This window comes from Pagrus pagrus (assembly GCF_965226575.1).
Source record: "Pagrus pagrus genome assembly, chromosome: 16".
NCBI classification, from domain to species: domain Eukaryota; kingdom Metazoa; phylum Chordata; class Actinopteri; order Spariformes; family Sparidae; genus Pagrus; species Pagrus pagrus.
Genome location: NC_140200.1, coordinates 18,648,442 through 18,672,963, shown reverse-complemented (window position 1 = coordinate 18,672,963; position 24,522 = coordinate 18,648,442). Strand labels below are relative to the sequence as shown.

At 40.2% G+C, this 24,522-nt stretch overlaps 1 protein-coding gene across 1 annotated transcript in view; it reads right to left on the bottom strand.

Annotated features, from left to right (window-relative positions):
- Nucleotides 1–24,522, bottom strand: part of LOC311271816 (exostosin-1) — a 288,114-nt gene that overhangs the window by 263,047 nt on the left and 545 nt on the right. The window contains exon 2 of the mRNA XM_084377701.1: nt 23,040–23,791. Within this exon, the coding sequence (XP_084233827.1) occupies nt 23,040–23,791 (752 nt within the window). The remainder of the gene's footprint in view (nt 1–23,039; nt 23,792–24,522) is intronic.

The window sequence follows — 24,522 nt, the reverse complement described above, 5'->3', positions numbered from 1 at the left end:
TACAAAAATACATAAACAGGTAGTGCATTTGAATGTAAACAGCAACCACAATATGGTGGTGATAATGTGGTCGACATTTCCATATTAAAAGTTCGACAACTGGGAAACACTGTCCATAAACTTTAACTGTGTGCGAGCACCAAGCATCAAAGTTACAAACACAGAGTCCACCTTCTCATCCTGCCGTAGTTCTGCGCTCCTGAGTCCCATTTTGTCCATTTCCTTTTCCTGCAACCAGCCTTAAACCAAACTGGATTAGCATAGAGTCATTCTGACTCTCCTCCTCCCAAGGGCGGTCCATGATGGTCTCAAAGTCTGCTGCTCTTAATCCAAAACACCTGCTTCCTTCTCCACTGACGATGACAGTATTTCTGCCATAAGCAGCACGTGTTTCTTCATGCACCGCCGTTGCCATAGCATTATTATTCCAACACCATCTCCTCCACCTCCTGATATGACAGCCAGAAATACATACAATACATACATCCTGTAATAAATTTAGTTAACAATGGCTCAGTTCCATGTGGTAAGCCATGACAGTGATCTAACTACACATTGCCAGGATCATAGACCAAGGCCACGAGATGGAATAGAGTCATTTTTAATGTTATCATTTACACGTGTGTTTTTCCTGCTAGGCCAAAATATCTGCTGGGTAACGGACCTATTATAGTCCATATTTTGTCTTCCAAAACACTGAATTTACAGCTTAACAATACAAATGAAACTGAAGTGATTATTTGAATTAAATAAGTAATAAAAGTAATAAGTAGTGTACCACACAGTGCAAATGAATTATGAAGAATGAAGAAGATATGAAGCATTTATATGGGTAGAAAGGAGCCCAATGAATGTGAGAGAGTGACAGTGCAGATGTGACAGGAGTGGAGATGAACACCCCTCTGAGCTGTCAGAGCCCATCTGAGACACACACACACACACACACACACACACACACACACACACACACACACACACACACACACACACACACAGTTAAAGAGAGAAGTAGGAGGTAATAAGAATGGAGATTAGACTTTCGATTAAACTGCTTTCTTATTCTCCAGCCCTCCAACAGCTTTGACACGGAGCGTTTGAGAAGCGGCTGTAGCGAATTCGCCTTCAGCGTTTACAAACAGAAACGACTTTGAACGCTCACTTCTGAGAGTGTGTCTGAGTTTCCAATCGGCAGCCGTAGCACTCAAAGGGGAATGTGTCATCGCAAGTGCAGGGGAGAGAAAATTGCATTAGTGTGTGTGTGTGTGTGTTTGCTCATGCATATGCATATGGAACAAATACACAGCGACGTGAAATAAACAAAACAACAAGGGGGCTGTCAGCAGATAGCAGACGGGGTCACAGGAGACGCCGGCGATGGTGTGTGCACTTGCCCACACAAACGCACAGGAAGCAGGTCATGACTAAAAACAGAAGTTAGTAGAAAGACAAACTGCTGTCATCACATGCCAGGCTCCGTGAACAGGAAGGAGACTGAGATTCACACGTTTCCTTTCAAAGCAAATGGCAGAAATTTGATGAGATTTGTGATGAAAGGATTTTGTGGTGTCTGGTTATCATTCCAGTCTTGGCAGAAGTGTGAAGAAGCCGGTGGTAAACCCTTTTTATGTGTACCTAACTTTGCAGTGTTTTTTTTCTCTCTCTTTTTTTTTTATGAAATAAATTGAAAAAATAAATGGAAAGGCAACTTTTTGTTTGATGAGACTGTAATTTCCTGGAAAGAGAAATGTAATTTGATTCAAATTCAAAAAGATTCAAAAAGAGACAAAAGTTCTGAGGTTGTTTCATTTAGATGAAATAGTTTTGTTAAACCTAAAAGCAGTTATGAGTTTCCAGAGGACTTTTCACTGGAAATAAACTGTAAGAGATCAGTACATCATTTAAATCCAAAAGGTATTTTTCATCATTCCTTGAATATTGGAATTCATGTTGAACAGTTTTACATCTTCTGTTGATCAAAACTCTCTAGATTACACAGCCAAATAACTGGAATGAATCATCTTCAACTCTCCATTTTCCCCATTAGCTTTACCAAATCACCGGCCCAGTTGCCGGAATAAAATGTTTCTACAAACCACTGATACATTCACCAGGTCATAGACTGCATAACATACAGACATTTCTTCAATGCGTGTCATATCATGTTCACATTAAATGTTTATGGCCTGCTTTTCACATCAAGGAGTGGAGGAGATGGTGGTGGAGTTGAGTTTAAAGGCTGCCAAGCCAATGACCACAGTTCAAGACTACGTTTCAACATTTGTAAGGGTGACAACACTGGGAACAATTTCCAGGTGGTGACGACAAAAAACTAATATTTTAGTGAAAGGCAGGACATCTATGGCTTTGTCTGTGGTGACCAAAACATGACCCTTTTCCTAACCAAGGTACAAGAGGTACAAGAGGTAAATGTGTCATTTTTAAACAAGGGTTTGAGTCCTTCTACATCTCTTTCAGACAATGGAGTCTTGATGATGAAATGAGGAGTCTCACAGCCTGAGGAGTGAAGCTGCTCTGTAGTCTGGTGGTACAGCAGCAGATACTTCTGTATCTTTTGTCAGATGGCAGCAGGGTGAACAGACTGTGGCTGGGTGGGTGTTGTCTTTCAGTATCCTTTGGACTCTGTGCAGACATCTCACCTCACCGATGTCACTGATGCTTTGTAGATGGTACCAGCGATGTTCTGGGAGGTTTTAATCACCCACTGTAGAGCCTTCCTGTCCTTGGCTGTTATTCTGGTGACTGGGTTGCAAATCAAACTGTCCTTTTCTGGAACATTTTGTGAATTTAATTCCTTTCTATCAAAGTATACATAAGGGCCCAAAATATGAAGCATTACTATACCAACATTTCTGAGTGTAGCGATGACAACGTGTTGGACGGACAGTTGGTCATGATCAGACCAGTTCTGGGGTTTGCCTGTACCATTTAAAACATACAGTGGTGTTTACTTTTTATGGTGTTGACCATTGGTGTTTTTTTAATATAGTGTATATACTGTACACCTACTTTCTTTGCACATGAACAGTACTGCCCTGAACCATTCCCCATACTTTGCTCTCTACCTATAACTTATTTCAAAGCTCTCATTGTCCTTGTTCATGTGTCTAACGAGTGTCTAACGAGTCAAATTTCTTGTTTGTGTACAATCTTGATTCTGATTTTGTTCGATCAGTAAAAATTAACAAAATAGCTCTGTTAGAAAAGTCTCTGTCAAAACAAAATATTTGTTTTATTATTTAGCTGCAGTAACAATGCAAAACAAGGAGGCCTAGACGACATGAATTATCACTAAAGTATTAGAAAACAAACTAACTGTTCTGTACACAAGCTGCTTGTGGTCTAATTTATTTGTTTAATTTGTCAGTCATGCCTCAGTGAGCTGTTCTGTTGAGCAAATATTCTGTTAAGTTATTTTTACTCTTTTCTGTGAACAATCTGCAGATTGTGAGAAAATCAAAAACTGAGATGCAGAACTTCAGGCTGAGACTTAGCCACCAACGCAAATTATCCAGAGAAAATCTTTGACAAGGTGTCAAACAACAGCAGCACAGCTGTGTGTGTGTGTGTGTGTGTGTGTGTGTGTGTGTGTGTGTGTGTGTGTGTGTGTGTGTGTGTGTGTGTGTGATGTGTCTGAGTGTGCCACAGTCAGCAGGACCAACATATGGCTCCATTAAAAATAACACAAGTCAATTACTAGAACAGGTTAGATCTGCCAACACAGCAGCGCAACAACGGACAGGAATACTTTACTTTTATGAGACAGTGTACAGAACACATCGAGCCAAACTGAAACGGATTGGACCATAAATCCTGAGGCAAATAAATGGATATTGAGCTGTTTTTCTTGAACCTTCTTGGATTGAAGTTAAACAAAATGTTCTCCCACAATGTCTCTTTTTCATTGAACTCATCATGTTTTGTCTGAAACGTGGAAATTGGACATCATAATCTCGGTAAAAAGAATTTTAAAAAACAGAGTTGTCCTGAGGCACTGGTATCAGATCTGGTTTAGCGGGGTTGGTATCAGCAAAAATAAATCTAATCAAATTCAGATCCTTTCTGTACTTCTGCTCTGTTTTACTACATCAGGCTCTACAGGGCGAGCCTTTACCTTGTATATCTGAGAAAGTGTGACTGTGAAAACTACCCTGTAACTGACTCATCAACTGTATCTGGAATGTGCTCGTTCTTCCTAATTACACCTTTTAAAATTTGCTTCAATCTGCCGTGACAAGTCAAAATATCTGTTGTGAAAACACTTTACATTCCTCGTTTGTAGTTTTAAAGTGGCACCCAGGGACGCAGGAAGTCAGGAGGGGCTGAGGGGTTGGTCTGTATAATGACATCATAGTAAATGGTGCATGACATTCGTGTTTTTTGCATTAATTTGAGTGTCCAGGATAACATGTATCCGAACAATAAGTTACAACAATTTGAGAACATTTTGCACTACAGCAGACGGCAAACCTTAAAGGTCAAAGCAGCAAATAGATGAAGAGAGAGAGAAATTCCCCAGACTTCCTTAAAAAAATTCTTAATTATTTGGGCCTTCTTGTAAATTCGGCATATGTCATAGCCTCGTTTTAGGGGGTGCTGCAGCCCCCTCAGCACCACTAGTTCTCGCATCTAGTGGCAACAAACAACTTTTTCCCACTGGTGTTTCCAAGTGGTATCATTGTTGGTGCCACTGTTGCGAAGACATTAGATTTATTAGATTTATGGGGAACCAATGTAAATGCTGAATGTTTCATTAATTTACATCCATTACATTGTGCAATCAACATTTAATTCATAATGATGAACTCGTCTTTAGCCGGTTTAAACAATGACGATCATCTCCTCTGTCTCAAGATCTTGCTTAAAAGGGCACTATGTAGTTTTGGAAAAGAAATTCAAACGCATAATTTTAATATTTACAATATTAATGAGGTAATACATTTTTTCCTAGAACTCAGAACTAACTTCTAAAACAGTATGAAACTGTGTTGTCCTTTAAGGTCATGAAAACAAAGGGAATTTATTTAGTTTGTTTCGGCATAAAAGATCAATCAGTGAGGATATTTCTCCTATGATTACAATTTCTTCTCCAAAACTACAAAGTGCACCTTTAGATAACTTTACTCTTGCCATGTAAAACATTTTAACTTTAATTCACTCTCTAATTTTTATACGTCTTGTGCTGCTTTATTTGTTTTTTTTATCCTTGTTTAGAAAAGTGCTATTTAAATAAAATGTATTATTTAATAAAATATCCATCATAAATAATACATTGCAAAGGACGCATATCTAAACACAACATGTGTAAACTACAACTAAAAAATACAGTATTCTAAAGTGGTCGTGTGATTTGGACACACAGCACTTATATCACACAGAGCTGTCAGGAGTCAGAGGGCCTCGTACCATATTCACCTCGACAACCCTGAGGCGATTTCTGCTCTATACTTAAGACTCTCTCTCTCTCTCTCTGTCTCTCTCTCTCTCTCTGTGTGTGTGTGTGTGTGTAGGCAGCTCTCGCCTCAGGCACATCAAACTCTCAGCATGTAAGGATGAACTAACAAGCATCAAGCAGACACACACACACACACACACACACACAGTGATACACATTATGATCACACGGCCCTATTTTGGTCTGATCCCAACCTTGAAACGACCGACTCTCGACCTGCTGTCACACTACAAGACCGACACCGGACTTCACACTGAGACCGAAAGAGTGAGAGATGTGAGGAATAACGGAGGAGAGACAAAAATGAGCAAGTAAGGGAACAGAGACAGAAAAAAGACAAGAGGGAAGAAGGATGGCAGAGCAGGAAAGGACAAAAGGGAGAAAATAAGAGGTGGAAGGTGAAGCTGAAGAAGAGGAGAGGAAGAAATGAGCAGACAGGAGTATGACGGAGACTAGATGAGGAAATCAGGAAGAAGAGGCAAGGTAACAAGCAAGGAGAGGAAAATGAAAGGATAAGAGCAAAAATGAAAGGCAAGGAAACAAGGAGAGAAGAAGAGGAAAAGAAGGCAAAGAAGGAAAAGATGTTAATGGAAAAGGAAACAAGATGAAAATTGAAAAGAAAAGAAAGGACACGAGGTGAGGAAGAGAGTAGAGGAAGAAAGGATTAAAAAAAAGGATTATATGGAGTGTAAAGTGTAGAGGAGACGTGACACAAGGAGAGAAGAGGAAGACAAAGAGGACATGAAGAGGAGGATGAGGGGAGGGAACAAGCAGAGTTGAGGAGGGATGATTAAAGGAAAGGAAATGTACAAGTAGAATTGAGGTGAAAAGAAAAGAAAAGATGTGAAAAGAAGAAAAGGTTAGAAAGATGAAGAGAGGAGAGAAAGAAATGAAAAGGAGCCAAAGGCGAGGTAACAAGACGAGGAAAAGAGGAATGATGACAGGAAAATAGGAAACAAGGAGGTCGGGAGAAATGAAGACGGAGAGAAGATGAACGGGAGGGAAACAAGGTGAAGGAGGAAGAGGGGAGGATATAAGGAGTCAAAAAGAGGAATGTTGAAAGGTAACAACAAAATAAAATAAAAGATGAGGGTAGGAAAATATAGAGAAACAAGAAAGGGTTTGAGGAAACAGTATGAGGAGAAGAGAGGGACGGGAGGAAGAGGGAATGAAAAAGAAAGACCTAGAGAGAAGAGAAAGAGAGGAATAACGAGAGGAAAGGAAGGAAGCAAACAGAAAGGAGGTAAGGGAGTGAGGAAAAGCAATTGAGAAAAGTGCAAGGGGCAGCAAAATGAGAGGGAGGAGGAAACAAGGCAAAGTGAAGTGTTTTCGAGGAGAAAAGGTAAAGGAATGAAAATAAAAGGAAAGAACATGAGAAGAGAAAACAGGAGGGGGGAGAAAAGAGGGGAAGAAACGAAAGGAGAAGAGGAGAAAGGAAGAGGAAAATACAATGAAATATAAATGGAGGCGAGGAGGAAAAAAGAGGAGCAGGAAAAAAAGAGAGTGAAGAAGAGAGGGGGAGGAGGAGCAGACTGCTGAGTTGTTGAGTGTGTCAACATTTGATAAGCAGCAGCTATCCGCCTCTATCTGCCCGCGGAGAGAAGCAGATAAGAACCAATCTATTCTGATCATATTTACACACACATTCACACACTCAAACACACACTTTAAAGGGACACTTCACTGCTTTTACAATGTGTGATCATGTATTATCAATCAGGTGAACAAGCAACTGGAAGCCCCTGAAGTCCAACCTTTGTGTTTGTCATCTTTCCACTTTCTGTATTAAATGTTTAAAGTGTCCCTCAAAATACTTCATAATCAGTAATGAGTCCAATTGTTTTTAAAGCAAAAATGCCACAAATGTATCGGTTTCGATCTCAAATGTGAATATTTGCTGTATTTCTTTGTCTTACATACTAATAAGCTACTGAAAATAATCATTAATTGCAGCCCTACATGTTAGAATAGATTAAATTAAATTTAGACTTATAAAGTTAAAAATAATGTGAATATACACTAAGATATTTATATATTTATGAACATATGCAGCCGTTATATGAAGCAAATATAAAGTGGAGGTATAAGTAAAAGTATAGACAAGTAATTCTGACAAATTCTCAGAAAAAGTGAGCTCATGGTGGTGAAATGAATATCAAATTAACAGGCAACAGCTCTGATGGACATCCCTTATTGTGCGATAAAACTGCACCTGTCAGTGGTCTTCTGTTGTGACCAGTCCAAAGCACACCTGTGCAATAATTATGTTAATCAGTATTTTAATATAGCACAGCTGTCAGGTGGATTAATTATTTTGGTAAAAGAAAAAAAATGCTCACTAACACAGATTTGAGCAAATTTGTGCAGAAATCTGAGGGGAAAAAGTCTTAAATCGTCTACTTCAACGTGTGAAACATGAGAGAAAAAAGAACAAAAGTGTTGTACGGCTGGTTGTAAAGTCCACATTGTTCTTAGCATCAGTGTCACAGCCTAACCTGAAGTGTGCCTGAGTTAAAGTGATATTCCACTTTAAAAGTAAATATGACAAGTAAATATGATAAGATGCTCCTATTGCCTTCTTATGACAAAAAATCACCAAAATGACAACAGAAACGTTCCTAATTCACTGTTACAGCATGTTGTACTTCTCTGGTGCCCTTCCATAGATATTACAGGATTCATTTTTGGCAAAATGTGACTAAAAACACTTACAAATCAGTGTAGGCTATGTGTCGTTTATACACACAAGTGAGACATCCCCTGCTTTTAATGTCGGTCAGGAAAACCAGTTTGTCCTATTTTTAATCCCAGCAGAACCTGTCCTCATACTACATTGTAATATCATGTATATTAATACTCACACTACTGTCTGTGGTGTGTTGTATGTTTTAAATGTATGTGAAAATGTTTTTAAAAAATGTTAAAACTCCACTCCTCCATAAAAATGTGGATAAACTGATGTTGAGCGTCTGCACCTCTCTGGACCTGCAGGATGAGGAGGCTGCCGGCTGTGTTTCCCTTTGTCTGTAAACCATGACACTGCAGAAGTCCATAGGCCAAGAATAGCCAGAGGGGCTTCAAGTGCAATATCACATTTTCATAATGAGAGCCAATGAGCTGTAAATCCCTGCTGACAGAGTTATGGAGCGAGGAGAGCTTATGGGGGCGATACGGAAACTATTAAACAGTCGCCTCCCTCCGGCATAAGGTGCTGTGTGTGCGTGTGTGCACTGTATATTTATATATGTGTGGTTGTCAGCATTAACTAGAAACAGCTGCATGTGGCGGTTCACTGCTAAACTCCCATCGTGACGCTTAGATTCTCCTGGTTTACAGGCTGCGTTTTCTTTTATTAAGCAGAACCCACATTGCGTGTGTGTGTGTGTGTGTGTGTGTGTGTGTGTGTGTGTGTGTGTGTGTGGTTCTTCTCATCTGAGACAAATTTATAGACGTAGCAGCAGATTTGTTTATGGCACAATAAACTTTTATTGTTTTATTGTCACAGAGTTGTTTTATGGTTAAATACCATATTGCCAGGATCTACTGATTGTGGCAAAACTGCTGTAAAAAAGAAAAAACACAGATGTTGCAAAAAAAAAATATTTTGTATAACTGAGCCTAAAATTGTGATCTTCAGTTCAACGCTGCTAAAACACAAATATTAATATAAAACACAGGCAAGATATAAAATGTAATAAAAACAAACAATAACATTATGAAATAAATTATATTGGTGGAATTGCGTTCCTGGGTCCACACTTAGCAACTCTTCAGTTTTATTTTCAGGTGACTCGTTCAAGGTAATGTGCTAACAATACTGATTATAAGCTAGAATGTGTTAACAATATTCATCAATTTATTACAACATGTTGTCTAATTATAATATACACAATAAAAGCATCGTAGAAAGTGCAATAATCTATGTAACAAAATATATATTATATCTACAGGGCCAGATTAAATAAATAGATTACACTGGGCAGACTGTCTTTGTCTGAATTTTTTTTTTTTTGATAAAGTGGAAAAGTAACATGCTGTCTTGTTTCGAGAATTCCTTGAAACAGAACTTTTCTTCCGTTTTCAGGACAAAAGAAAAAACACTGGAAGAATTTATGAATAATGATAAGGGTGTAACCTTTAATTCTTCTCATGATGAATTTAATGTCGTCCTCTGCAGGAAGGTGAAGAGAGCAGAATCTCTGAGGATGGTGGCCATGTTCTTGTTTGGCTCAAGGACACTTCCGCACAGTCGGGGGATTTTAGAGGGATTTTTACCGCAGGCAGTGTTTTTAAAGCTCAGCTCAAAGAAAAGTGGAATAAATGCAGCTGCTAAAAGACAAATTTATTGCAAAGAGCCTCTCGAATCTCACTGGGTTCGCCTGCAAGTGGGTGTGTTTGTTTGTGTGTGTTTGTGCCTTAGGCTAATGAGAGCTGACAGTACACACTGGGCCGAGTTGTAGTGCATGCAGTATCAGGCGTTGTGTGAGCTCACACGCTTGTACACATTTATACAGATGATTAATTTCACAATGTTATTCTGAAACAGGAATTTTGTGTGTTTCTATCTCTTCAGCAAGCTACACACACACATACCCTCTTTTGAGGACAATGCATTGACTTCCATTGATTCTCTACAGGCTTGCCCTAACCTTAACGATAACCAGCTCATGCTGAACACCAGACCTTGACCTCACCACAATGACAACACGCAGCAGAAAAACAAATGCGACTACAGGGAAAATAAAGTCACTAAGTCAAAAGGCAAATAATAAGATGAAAACAAACACAGCTGTCACAAGCTGCTCCTCGGCTCCCCTCAGCACCTCGTCTCCAGCCTCTGCTGACATCTTCCTGGCCACGTGTGGCTGAATCCAAATTTCCACCCTCTGGACTTGTTGACTGAGTACTCACGGGCTTCAGTTGTACATACTGTGACGTGTTCACTGTCATCACGTCAAGTCTGTGAGTGCATGAGACTGCACGGCGACAAATGCCACTGATACAGCCCTAAAGACTACAGTAATAAAATGCATTTTGATTACCTCTACAGTCTATACTTCTACATATTCTGTATTATGATGTGGTTAAATATTATTTATGGCCTGAATGATTCAAGTAAAGTTTGAATAAAGCAACAGCTTTACACATTACTCGATTTACACGAACCCGCCTGCAAAGTCCCAGGACCTGCCTTCTTCTACAAGATTTCCTCAGACTTTCCCTCCTTTCCTCATCACCTGATGGCCCCACCCATCCACACACCTTCTCATCAGCCCTTTTTGACCGTTGCCTGCCCCACCATCCCATAACCCTTCTGTACCTCCAGACTGTGCATTAAATCGTTGAACTGCATCAGCACTAACCCCCGTGTTCCTGTTCCCTGACAATAATTAGCTCACTTTGCAACTTTTGAACCCTCGATAAAGAGTGTTGTACATTTAGAAAGAAGCAACTTACTTTCTACAGGGGTGGAAGTATGCTCACTCGATGATGGGCTGGAGAGAACGACGAAGCAGAGAAGTGCTGTCTCCAATAATAAAATACTCCTAAAAGGGTTCCTGGAGCTACAAAGGAGAAAAAGATGGACACATATGATGCATGTGTGTTTGTGATCTGCGTCTGGAAATGTTTGAGGAAGTCTCCACTTTTCTGCTTTTTGCACATTTTGTCTCCGCTCAAGAGAGACAAATACGTATTGACGTGCAGGAAATGAAAAGTCATACGAGAACAACACTTGTTGTTTCTGTCTGATAAACATGCCTCTATTTTTCTTTCTGGTAGGAACTAAAGAGGTGTGTGTGTGAGAACGTGATGGATTCACACCGCAATCCATCCTGCCACGCAGCGTTTCCACTGTTATAGCGCCTCTCTAATTCCGTCCTCTCTGTCTCTCTCGGCGAGGATGGATGACAAACATCCCAGAACGACCCGCGCACCTTTACTTCAACTCAACTGATCGTCAGCTCCGGGCAAACAAATGGATAGAGAGAAGGAGAAGGAGAGAGAAGGAACGACAACAGTGAAATTAGAGTGCGGTAGGCAGAGAGGCGGAAATGAGACGGCGGTGGAGGAGGAGAAAAAAACTGTGATTGAGTTGAATCGTGTTCCCGGCTCGTTTTCTGGGAGCACGAGGAGAGAAAGTGATGTAGGGCTGAGTGAGAAGGCTGGCAACACTTCATACGGCTGCAGAAAATGACATCCTGTCTGCAGACAGACAGCGCAGCATCACATGTTGTTTCCCCAGAAGAGATTGTTCCTCCACTGTTTGTTGTTAGGACTGTCAAACAGATGTGGAGGGGCTGAGGAATGGGCACTTACAAGGGAGAAGTGATCCAAAATTTGAGTTTTTATTATGAAAGAAAGATCAAGCAAAGGCCATGAGCGGAGCATCAGGAGCTCAACTTTAAAGCAAACTTAGGAGGAGAGGCAACCCAATCACCAGAATAAACTTTAGCTGGGTACACTTCTGCAAATACACTGATAAGTTCAAACTGCACTTGTTTAGGTTGAATTTTCTATTTCTCTCCTGTCACAACGCTGTGCTTATGCTCCGGTTGGGTTTAGGCACAAAAGACAACTTGGTTAGGTTAAGAAAAAATGTCATAGTATGGCTTAGTATACCTGTTTTGTTCGACACACTGGAGATGATCCGAATTCAAGTGAACAATAGCCAGTTTTGGTCGACACAAAAAGTGCAGGAAATGTCTGAAGCTCTCCTTTAAAAGCAGCCCGTTTTGAGACCACGAAAACGGCCAGGAATGTCCCCAGGTGTCCTTAACTATATCCAGTGGTGTGACTCGAACTGCTCTCAGTGGTAGTTTACTCCTTGTTGTTTTTAATGTCATTGTCAGTAAAATAGCATCAATCATACCCTGTTGTCTGCTGGAATGTTATAAGTGGACTAAATGGACCTAACAGATATTGACCAAAAACTTTTAATTTTTTAAAAACATTTTTTAAAAGAAGCAGAAATGTTAAAAGGGGCTCTATGTAGTTTTGGAGAATAAATTCAAACAAATTAATGAGGTAATAAATGAAAACAAAGAGAGTTTGTTTATTTAGTTTGTTCAGGCCAAAAAAAATCAGTCAATGAATTTCTTCGACAAAACTACACAGTGCTTCTCTAGAGCTGTGAAAAAATGCGAATGCACATTATCTCCAGGAGTTCTTTCACAGAAAAAGAAGACAAAGAAAAAGAAAAAAATAAGTTATTAAAGTAATTTGAAAAAAAAAAGTAAACCATTCAGAGAGTCAGCACTGTGGATGGCTGGTGAACCTCGAATTTTCAATTTAATCAAACAAATAAAATCTAAAATCTCATTTTAATCATAAAAAAACAATAAAAACATCAAATGTAAATGTATTTATTCATGTATTTGAAAATTGAAAAGATCAAACAAAGTCAACAAAGCCGTCTAACTACCGACATCTGAGCACATAGTCATATCTGGTGCATTAAAGTCAGCGGGTTAAATCGATGGTAAGCAGGTTTATACGTTCTGCTGGCAAATATTAGATTTAATAGTTTGGGATGTATTGAACTAACACTTCCATTTATTCTGTACAGTTCTGAGAGCAGAGACAAAAAAGTTAATTCCATCAATCTGACAAATGTTTCCTGGTTTGTGATCTTCACAGTGTCTGCTTCAGCCTCTGATACATTAACTTCTTTCCCCCGTTCAGACTGACAGAGGGTCAGCTGAAATAAATGCCAAGGTCTTGTTGCACTAAATGCCAATCTATGTTTGGCTTTCACACGCCAAGATGGACCATTAACCTCTATTCATCTGCTGATTGGCTGCTGTGGTCGAGTCAAACCTGATCAATAGAGCTTCCTTTTACCCTCCAACCAGCCTTGGCAGAAGCCTTCCATGTATTGATGAGTTCAGCTGCAGAGAAATCTGTGGGTGCTTAAAGAAACGCTTAAGGATCCTGTGAAGAATAACCTCTGAGCAACGAGGAAATAAGAAATAAATAATGATTTATTATTTTCATCAGCATCATGAGTATGTTATTTATAAGCCCTGAAAGCCTTCAGATAAATTACCTATTACTGTATATAGTGGCCAGCTGTGCTTTAGTTTTTTTTGTGACTAATTTCTTTCGGTTTCCTCCAGCTGAGTGCTGTTAAATATCCAAGGAGGAAAACGATACAGTAACCAATTCAGATACGCCCCCTTAAAAATTTTTAATAAAGTCGTTTGGGATCAAATTGCTCTAAAAGTGCATTTAAGTTCCAGGTCATAGGGTTAGGGTTGAGTTTTGATTTAGAAAATATTTTTTTACTTTGCTTGGCAACTTCCCCAAAGTGGTTAGGAGGAATTATTTGCTCACATCACACAACTACATATTTCTGGAACTATGACATTTTTCAAAAAGTTTTCAAATGCCTCAAATATTAAAAGTTAAAAGTTCAACCTTTCAAGAAAGCAGATAAGAAAAACATTAAAAACAAAAAAAAGATTTCCATACTTGACAACTTTCTTCTTAAAGATATATTATGTAAGTTTTCATCTTTGAAATGTGTACAAACAACTCGGCCTTTGTTGTACTTTAAGTTGTGTAACTACATTACCCAAACGTTTCCATTTGTGTTCAAACCCAGAGAAATCCAACTTTTATTCAAGGTAATGTTGCGTTTCATTTGGGCTCCCCCAGATGTTTTTCTTTGAAACCCTGTCTTTTACGTTACAACGCTATGAATTGTGGGTCATTGACACAGGTAAAAATGTACAGTAATGCAGACTTACAGAAAGTAGTTGTTCATGTCTATGAGAGAGCCCTCATGCACTTAATAGTTTGACAGTGGAGCTGAAGTAGACCCTCGTGGGACCCCCAGCAGCAGAAGTTACAAACTGTGGATCGAAGCACTTTCTTGTCCAACAGATGGAGCTGTCTCAAATTCCATCTGAGGGACAGAAATGATAAAGATGGTGTGATAAGACTGAAATTGCAAGGACAAAATGAACCTCGATGATACTGCTGTCTTGTTCCAAAAGTAGAGATAAACTTTGACCCTGAGCTTTTAGTTCAAAATGAATGAAAAGTCTTTACATTATGGACATTTTGACATCTACAACTCCCCGACAGCTGGGCAAACTCCATCTGCGGACGACGATCGTGTGATATGATTGAAAGCTTTACAAAATGAACCTTGTGGTGAGATTGATTTCTCAAATGCCTTTAACTTCCCTGTTAAGTCAAAATCAATGTTGGGGGTGTTGAGGCATCAGTCTATACAATGACGTCATTGTAAACGGTGCGCGACATTCATGTTTTTGTATTGATTTGTATGATAGCATATCCAATATTAATTACAGCAATTAATAACATTTTGTGTTACAGCAGACGACAAAGTTGAGATGGAAGAGGGAGAGAAATTCCCCAGACTCCTTTATAAAAACGCTTACATTTTGTGAGTTGTTAAGTTTGTTATACATTAAGTTATTTCCTTCTTTGTGTTAAAATCATGGTGTCCGTTTGTCCCAGCGATGTATGTGTTCATTTGCATACAGAACAAGGAAGTTTGTATTTTATATACAATAGAATCGCCCGTTTTTTTAAATTAACTGATGGTTTTTATAATGCCATATTCAAGGAGGTGCTGCAGCCCCATCACCTTCCTAAGTTCCTGCATCCATGTGTTTAAATGTCTTTATGACCCTCGATTCAGATAAGGACAAACTACACATTAAAGCAAATATGACACATCAATAGAATATACTGATGGGGATAATGCAGTGTTTCCTTCTCCTGCACAGGCATATTTTAACAAACAATGTGGTTTAGCCTGTTTTTTGTTTCTTTAATTTGGTCGATAAGTTCGTCAAACATTAAAGTTTCAGAAAAAGTCCTGAATTTGTCTCCTTCTCTCTCTGAAACTGGCAGACTGTGTTATTATTCCTGGTGGTTCTCTTCATCATGACTTGCATTAAAAGATGCACTGAGACAGCAGTTAAACCTTTTCCACGGTTTGGTTTAGCTCAGAGAGGGGAAGAGGGGAGGAAGAGGGGAGGAAGAGGGGAGGAGAGTGAGGACGAGGACAGATAAGGGAAAGACGGGGAGAATAAGAGCATGGAAAAAGGCGGGGAGGGCGAGGAGAAGAATCAGAGATGAAAGTGAAGAGAGGAGGATGGCGAGGAAGGGAGGTAGATAAGCGCCAACAAGGAAAGAGGACATTGACTTTTGATGTGCTTTAATAGAACATCTCACAACAAGACCGGGAAGAAATAACTGAAAAAAACTCTAAAGCCCTCACACACACACACACACACACACACACACACACACAAACACACTAAACTTACACACCAACAGCGTCGGCCACCCATATGACCACAGCTGACATTCTAATTAATACTGTCGGAGCCTTTTCTCCCGTCATACATATTGAATCCTGCAGCTGCCAAACATCCACAGATGTGACAGCAGCTGTGGTTCTGTCTCAGTATTTTTATGCACACTGGGACACATCAAATTAGAAATGCTGAATGGAAAGAGCACGTTCTAACTAATTCATCCAACGTCTTTACTTTCTAATCATGAAACAATTAGTGATGGAACACTTTTGTTAAAAGATGACAGAGTAACATGTGAGCGTAGAAAATCTGTCCATCGTGGCAATTTACAGATGTTTTAGGTGTATTTGTAGTTGTTATACAGTCCGTCCTGTTAATGCAATAATGGTCGACGCACACTTTTCTACACCAATGTCAATCTTCTAGGAGAGCAGCAACTACATTACATGCTCTCCCCAGAACTACACCTCTTATATCTCTAAGACAGGTCAAGTGTTTAATGCGCACTGTAAAAAAAAAAGTATTCTGTTTGTTTTACAGGTTTGCTCCGTATTTTTGAAATACAATAACAAAAATAGACTGTGAATATACATGCCCAATGTAAAATAACATTAAAAATCTGTAACTGTGAAAAGCCATTAAAATAAGAAAAGTTTAAGATATTTTTTTTCCCACATAAAAGTGGGAAGGGGGGGGCATTGGTTATGTAGTAACATTTACAACTATAGATTAGGTACACTTATTTGTTTGTTTGTTTGTAGACTGATCAGATATCTAAACTTTAAATAAATATGTTTTTATCAGCTTATTTCTAAAAGTGGTGGCCTTACTGTGAAAACACCACTTGACTGTGATATTAATATAATTTAGATAATTGATTAAATTACATAGTTTTTGGGCAATTATATATCAAAATCAAATTAAAACAGCACTGTTGCACTGTTCTGCATTTTAAAGCCTGGCTTTTTCTATCATAAAAGTGTTTGGCCATATTTAAAAGTAATTCTATTGCTTTTTATACATAAAAATATAAAAAGGAAAAAAAAACCTTGAAAAATACTGTGTTTAATTTTTTTGCGATTTTTAAAAAAAAATTTTTTACGGTGTCTGCAAGTATGCCATAACACAGGATCTGTTCTTTGGGCACGGGAAGTCTGCAAAGGTGCTACCCTGTACCTCCGTCCTGTCCTTTCACAAAGCAGGACCATATTGTGATCTTACTCAACAACAAGAACAAAACTGAGTAAGATTGTTAACCTAACTACAGACAGTGAAAAACAAAAGGCAATGAAGCAGTAAGTTTAAATACACGTTCATACTAAAAATAAACGAAACAGAACTTGTAGAGAGTGTTGAGTGTCTCCTTGTTGGCTGTTGTAGGCTCTAGGCAGGCATAAAAGCTTATATCTGGTAAAATGAGGTGTCAGTTGCTGTTATGGAGTGTATTAGAAGGAGTTTGTGACATATAGAAGTATATAAACGCATATACGATCGCAATTAGCCGCTATGTCGTCGCCATTTATGCATGGAACACATGTTTTGGGCTAAATATTTCATTGAAATGGATCTATGGTTTTGCATGAATCAGATCACAAGAATCTACGTTTTCTAAAGAAAAATAGCATGAGTACTCATACGAGCTGGCCGACCTGCAGACGTGCCGCCAAGAAAACTATGGAGTAAAGCCATAACATGATCTTTTCTTAACCCTTAAAAAGTGGTGTTTGTGCATAGAAGTATTTAACCTGAAGAAGCGTAAAGCTGCAACACATTCCTGGTTTTGCAGAAATGTACACTGCCAACATTTAATTTGGCGACTGGGTTGAGCAATATTTATTTTCTTAGTTAAAAAGGACATTTGTCTCAGCACTGACAGAGGGCCTGTCCATAAAGATTGTGCATTAAAGGAAATAATAAAGAAGGATGAAGGTAAATAAGCTTCAAGGTCTTATGAAGAAAAGACAAAAGAGAAGTGAGATGTTCATGGGTTTCACTGTACCTCTCATCACATCTGACCATCAGCTGCACTCTCTCTTCTCCCCTCCTCTCTTTTGACCATGAAAGCTATCATGAAAGACGTGACAGCGATCTGAATTAAGCGTTTTATCTACCGCTCGGTGAATTAAGCCCCCAGCCTCCGATATCAAACATTCTTTGGAGAGACACTTAAGACACTTGAGACAGCGAGGCTCTAATTGGTGAAGCCAGCTGTTATCTGTTATGTACAGTAAAACAGGCGCAGTTCAATCCTGCTCTGCTCAGTGGGAGGTGAGATCTCTATCTACTCCCTTCATTCACGGCTTAATTCAATTGGAGGGCAATTATCGACCGCCCGAGGCTTCAAGATCCTCGTTGGTTTCTGTTCCCATCAGGGAGCCTCGCTGTGTAGGATCTCCCCTCGACTGCACCGGGTGATGTCTGCATCGATGTGCTGCTTGTAAAACAGCAGAGCGGGCCGCAGCAAACAGACGAGAAGGCGCTCTCTGTCACAACCTCAAGATTCAAAAGATTGTGAAGCTGCTTAATTACAGACAGACAATCTCAGACGAGTTCAACCTCAGATGCATCACTGTTGGTTGTGTCCAGATTAGGACACAGTTAAGGTCCTAGACTTGGCGATGACCTGCCTGAGATGATCAAGGCCGAAAACTCAGTTTCGTCTTTTAAATCACTTCATAAAATCCTCTTTTTAAAAATTGCTATTTGGTTATTTAATTTGTTTAATGTCTGTTTAGTTTGTTTAATTCTCTTTCTGTTTAAAAATGAGTTTTTGTTCTATTGTAAAGCACTGTAACCGTTTTGAAAGGTACTATATGAATAAAGATTATCATTTTCATTTTACTCTTATAGGAACAAACTTTTGTCTTAACTCATTTGTTAAGTCTGAAATCAGATTGTTTTTTTTACATTTTGCAACTTAAAAAAAGAAATAATTCATTTCATATAACCAGTAGTGGAACATAAATCAGTACATTTCCTCAACTGCTCTACAGAAATTAGATGTTGGGGTACTTTCCTCCGCTACATTTTGGAAGCCTCTATTGTACTGATATCAACCTTCCAACAAAAAAGTCGACTTCCAAGTTTGTTTAAGTAATGTGTGAATGGGAGGACGGATCAATATTCAGGAAACATCTATACCACCCATTTTCTCACCTCGAGACCTTGTAACAATTTCAGAAAAATGCCATTTGAGCTGTGTTGTAAATGAAAGCAGGAACCTTGAAGAGACGAGCACGTAAGGGGTGACGTCCTTCTGACAAAAGATGCTTTCATGTGAAGCAAGCGAACCAATCACAAGACGCTGACTTATCGAATAAAAATTACATTACACTATCACCGAACAAACACCACTCCTCACCTGCCATGTTCCTGAAAATAATAAGCAACATCTGTATAGAGACAGCTGAAGAATGAGAGGAAATAGTGGAGAGAGAGAGATGGACCTGGGTTGAAATTAAACCCAGACTGCTGTAGAAAGGACTCAACCTTAGAACATGCTGTGTGCTCTCTACCATGTGAGCAGACTGTTCCTTGTCCCATTGTTTCAGGCATTGCCATGTCTTGTACGAAAGGTGCAAGACAAATATGTACCTGAATGTAGCTGCATGTTTGACTAGTGAAAATCATTAAAGTTGCCTAACCCCTTGATTCCACTGGGCATGTTTTTCTTACCTGGCACATGCAACGCTGTTTTGTTCCGTCCTTTGTGCGACTTCATATCCCACTGGGAGCGTTTCACAAGTGGGGCGTCATGCCTGCCTGATGTTGTTGACTTGCTCGATTGCGTTTATTTCATAATTTCTTCTTGATTTTTGTGCTTGTGGTTGAGGAGGCTATGAATTAAACGGGTTTGTGGCTCGATCTGCTCTTTGCTGATTGACGCAGCTGCAGTGATATTCTGGTGCCGAGCGGAGAACCACTTCTGGGATGCTGCTAAAACGTCCCATGACACAGCCGGTGGAAACAAGAGTATTGTCTAGAATGGTCACGATCAGCTCCAGCGGCCATAACGCAGCTGAGACGGTCCCCGTGGAAGCTGAGGATAAGTTATCCCAGTAATTTACCAGAAACCATGTGTCACAAAGCTTCAGAGCACTGGTGTGACAGAAATGATGTTGGGAATTGATTAATCAGTCGACAGCCACTCAACTACTATAAATCAAAGTAGTGTCACTCTTGGAGCATCAACCATCACCTGCTCAGTGTTAGTTAGCTCATGAACTAAACAAATTACAATTTAATGACTGATTATCAGTTACTGCTTTTATCATGGCTGATCAGCTCCAGAAATCGCTGTGTGAAAGATAGCAACCCTCAAGGTTCCTTCAAATATCTCTTTAAGTAAGCTGCTTGATTCGATGCCAAGCGAGAACAAAAGAGAAGATGAGGATTGAAAAACAACTGAGAGCTTTACAGTCAGGCCAACGCCAGACTGAGACAGACAACAGACTGATGTAAACTGTATTTATTAAAGGAGCCTCCGAAGCACTTTCACTTCATTAATCTATTCTATTGATTATCACCATTCATGTTTTACGCAGCAGACAGTGTACAAATACAGCACCTTTTACATGAATTGTGCAACCAAACCCATTTGCTTTCCTTCACTTTACAAAGCTGCGACCAAAAAAATCCTAAAACCACTCGTTTCACCAGCCACATTCATCAACACATTTCACACTTTGATTTGTATGCACTCCAACATCCCGTTAATGTACAGATAGTTAAAGAAAACGCTGCTAGCAACAACCCTCTTAACAAACAACACACCTCTAGAACATAAGCAATAAAATGTCCTAAAACGCAAAGGCTGAAGGCAAGTAGAGGCCAAATGGCCACATGCAGTCAAGCAATAATTACATGTGTTTGTTTTTATTCTTAACTCAGAAAACGGCATATTGCAGAATTTACTGTGCACTGAAGAGATGTGTGCTCTCAGCATGTGAGCTGCAATTGGTGCGAGCCTGTGGAGCAAATAGAAATTCTATTATGAATCAGTGATTACAGTCCTTGGACTTTCAGAAACACGCTGCAGTCCATTAGCAGGAGAAAAGTGACACACTTTTGCTGCGTTCGCTTTGTTCTCCACCACATTAGATTTTGTAATTACATCCACATCAGAAGAACAGTCTGACTCACCGGATGTAGGCCTGCATTCGTCGATTATTTTAGGTGGCATCCTCTTCATCTCTACTATCTGTGTGTTAGCGCTTTCAAAATCTCTGTTGCTACAGGGAGCAACAACAACAACCTCCGAGCTAGCAACCTACACACTGAAAATGGCAAGTTACCCCAACCTAAGCCTGGTCGCAGACGGTTCAAAATTAAACAAGCTAGCAGCTCTCTATGTGCAAATGTTCCACCAAAGCAAGCGAAAATGTGGCAACGTTTTGTTGTGATTGGTTTAATGAAATACAAACAAGCCAAATGTTTTTTTCCAACAGGTTCTCACTCCCAACTCGTCAAATACAGCAGCTTTATCAGTGGCCTTAAGCTTCAAACTATTACCGCTTCTCCTCCAAAGTTAGTGGGTCTACACAGGGATTTTCAAACGCGAGTACACCCGCAAAAAATCGCCTATTCCGTCACAATTGCACCAGAAACAGTCAGCCTCGGTCGGCGATCCAGGAATTTTGATAGCCAGGAAGCTTTTACAGGAATGAATGAAGCTCTGCCTCCATAATGGACGAAGATTTCGGAGTCAACGTGTAAACATGACTGACGCAGCATGAGGTCGTATTTATTTTTAAATGTGCTAAAGGATGCCTCCAGAGTCAAACTTAAGAGCACAAAGCCAGGCTGCTATTTGACGCGTTGGGAGTGAGAACAGGCTGTTTTTTCCCATTATACCAGGATGCTAATGGCTGCAGTGAGACTTTTCTCCAGCGCTGACACAGCGATAGGTCTGGCAATGCAAGACTACATGAACAGAGAAGGAAATGTGGCCCTTCTTATACAAAGCTTCATAATATAAGAGGAGCAAAAATGTATTCACCAAATTAAAACAATCTTTAATAAAGTCATAATACCTCAAACATGGCTATAAATCATTTGCAGTTAATGACCACAGGGTTTTACTTTAGAGCCAACTTGAAAAAGTGTCTGACTGCTTTCATCAAATGACTTATTATACTAATAAAATATAATATCAACCGACAGGGGGAAAGAGCATTGATGGATTAAACACATGCGTCACAATGCAGAGGAATAAAGCCGTTAAGAAAGTAATTGACGTGCAGGATTCTGGTTTTAAGAAACCTGTGTCTGATTACAGAACTGGAAACATTTTTCATACAGCCATTGTTTAATTTACGATACAACGCGAAAGGAGTCAAATTTGCAGACTTCACTGTCTGCAGAAGCTCTCTGCTGCTGTCCGTCAGCATTTTATCAGGATCCTGGATCAGTAGTGGTTTCCCTTTGGGTCTCACCAATATCTAAACCTAAAATATGCAACAGATGACTCTTGGGCTAACACATCCAGGAAAAAGCGAGAGAAGTTGAGAGTGTTGTTCCCATTTCTCTTTCCATGCAGCGGTTCCTCTTCTTTCAGCTGCCAGCTCTCGCTAAAAATTTCAAAAGGTGAGCTCGTCTTCACAGCTCAGATCACTTCTCTCTCGACCAACTGCTGAGCTGACAAAACTTTCCTGCTCTCCCGCTCCCCTCTCTCTCTCTCTCTTTCACACACACACACACACACACACACACACACACACAGACACACTACTGCAATACACACTTGCATTTTCGGAGCATTTTGTCTCAGGAGCACAACAACAGTGAGGCTCAACTCCCATGACAATTGTGAGAGAAGCACATGAAAGCATCCAGCCTGTTTCATTCAAGTAAAGAAGAGGAGAATCGTGCACAGCAGCAAGTCCCCGACACTCTCGAGCAGGAGAGTTTTCAGCCAATAAACCACATTGGTAATGATCGACAGCGGTAACATCCCTGCTCACAAAACACAACAAGCACTTGTTGAGTTAATGATGCACAAAAAACACGCTGCATTTGAAATAACCAACAGCTAATAAGAGCCGATAATGAGATAACTGCCACGTTGCTCATGTCTGCTGAGACACAGCCTGTCTGCTCCATTCGCAGGAAGACAAACAAGCAACACAGCAGTGACAGAAAGACCAGCAAAGACTGTGAACCGAGCTGTCTTAAGTCACTAATCGATCCTTTTAACAAGATGCGCTTTTCAGATTAAAAACACACGGAGAAGCAGCGTAATCAAGATAAGATCAAAAAGCAGGTCTTACTTTGAGTATTCTTCATTATCTCTGTCACAGCGAGAGTCCTTGTGTTTCTCCCAGTCCTTGCCATGTTTACACGTGGTCAGCAGGACAATATCTTCCCCGTTGTGGATGTGATACAGAGCGTTCCTCGTCTCAGAACCGATGCCCGTCAGGTATCGCTTCCCCTTGAAAACCAGCAGGTACTTCCTGGAGGGTGGTGCATCGTTGAGCGTCAGATAACCTATGCCCCCTCCTTTCAGCGCGTGATCCTTGGAGAATAGAGGGATGGAGATATCAAAGTTGGGTCGGAAGTTGACCACATCTGCGCTGGCCTTGGCCAACATGGCCTGGCCCACCTCGAAGCCCAGATCCTCCGTGTAGTCCGGCCAGGTGCCGGAGTAGAGGTTGAATATGAGGTGGTTCCTGCCATCGTTCCAGGTCGGCAAGCTTTGGATGCGTAGCCGGACGTTCTGGACGTACTGAGCCGAGAGCTGGTCCCTGTCCAACGTGTCAACGGCCAGGACGAACAAACAGGCCCGCGAAGGGTCTGTGGTGTGGAAGCGAGACTCCTCGATGGACGACAGGATCTTCTGGTAGGTCTCTGAGACCTCGTCCCCTCTCTGAGGAGGGTAGATGTAAACCCTGAAGCCGAACTGGCAGCGAGAAAAGTCGAAGCAGGTTTCCATGCGGCAGCGTTTGTTCTTGTAGATGTTGTCGCGGATGGCACGACGTTCTCGAGGCGAGGTGTGCTGGTGATGGAGCTGAGGGCTGTCCTCCTGGACACACAGACAAGAAACAGAACAACCAGAAGTACAACACAATTACTAACATACCATTTTATCAATCCTTTAATCCTGCATTGACAGTTCATAGATAGGCTTAACACATGAAATGAGTCCTGTTCAAACCAAACATTTGCCACAGGACAAGTTGAAACTTACTACAGAATATTCTGAAAACCTGCCAGTTCACACTAAAGCAATTAGACGAGACAGTAGCCCACATCATTAACACTGGTTGTTCAGACGGACCAATCAGTGGTCCTCTGTTGAACTTGTAGCTCAGCTTTTGTTGCAACACAAAGTAGCGTCATCCAGGACGTTGCTACATGGGCCTATTCAATAGATGCATGGACACTTTCTTGGGAGAAATCCTTCCTCATTGTATTTACTGTACTTTACAGCTGTGAGACATTTTGGCTTGGATCCAGCCAGACCTCCTGACAGTATTTCATCCTTTCACTGATACCTGAAGCAACACATTCAGAGCCCTTCAGGTTTTTTTGACATAGTGCTGTTTTCAGTCTGACACCTGCTATGAACTGTGAGCGGTTTACCCAAATAGCGATGTTCCCTTTTCAGATTGTCTCATTGGAGTAGTTTTTAGAGGCCTGAGGCGCTTATTCTATCAAGTATCACAATAAAAAAGTACTTGGAAAAAGTTTGACAACATAAACACAGTTTGCAGAAATATGTTTTCTTCTTATTTCTGTTTAATAATTAATATA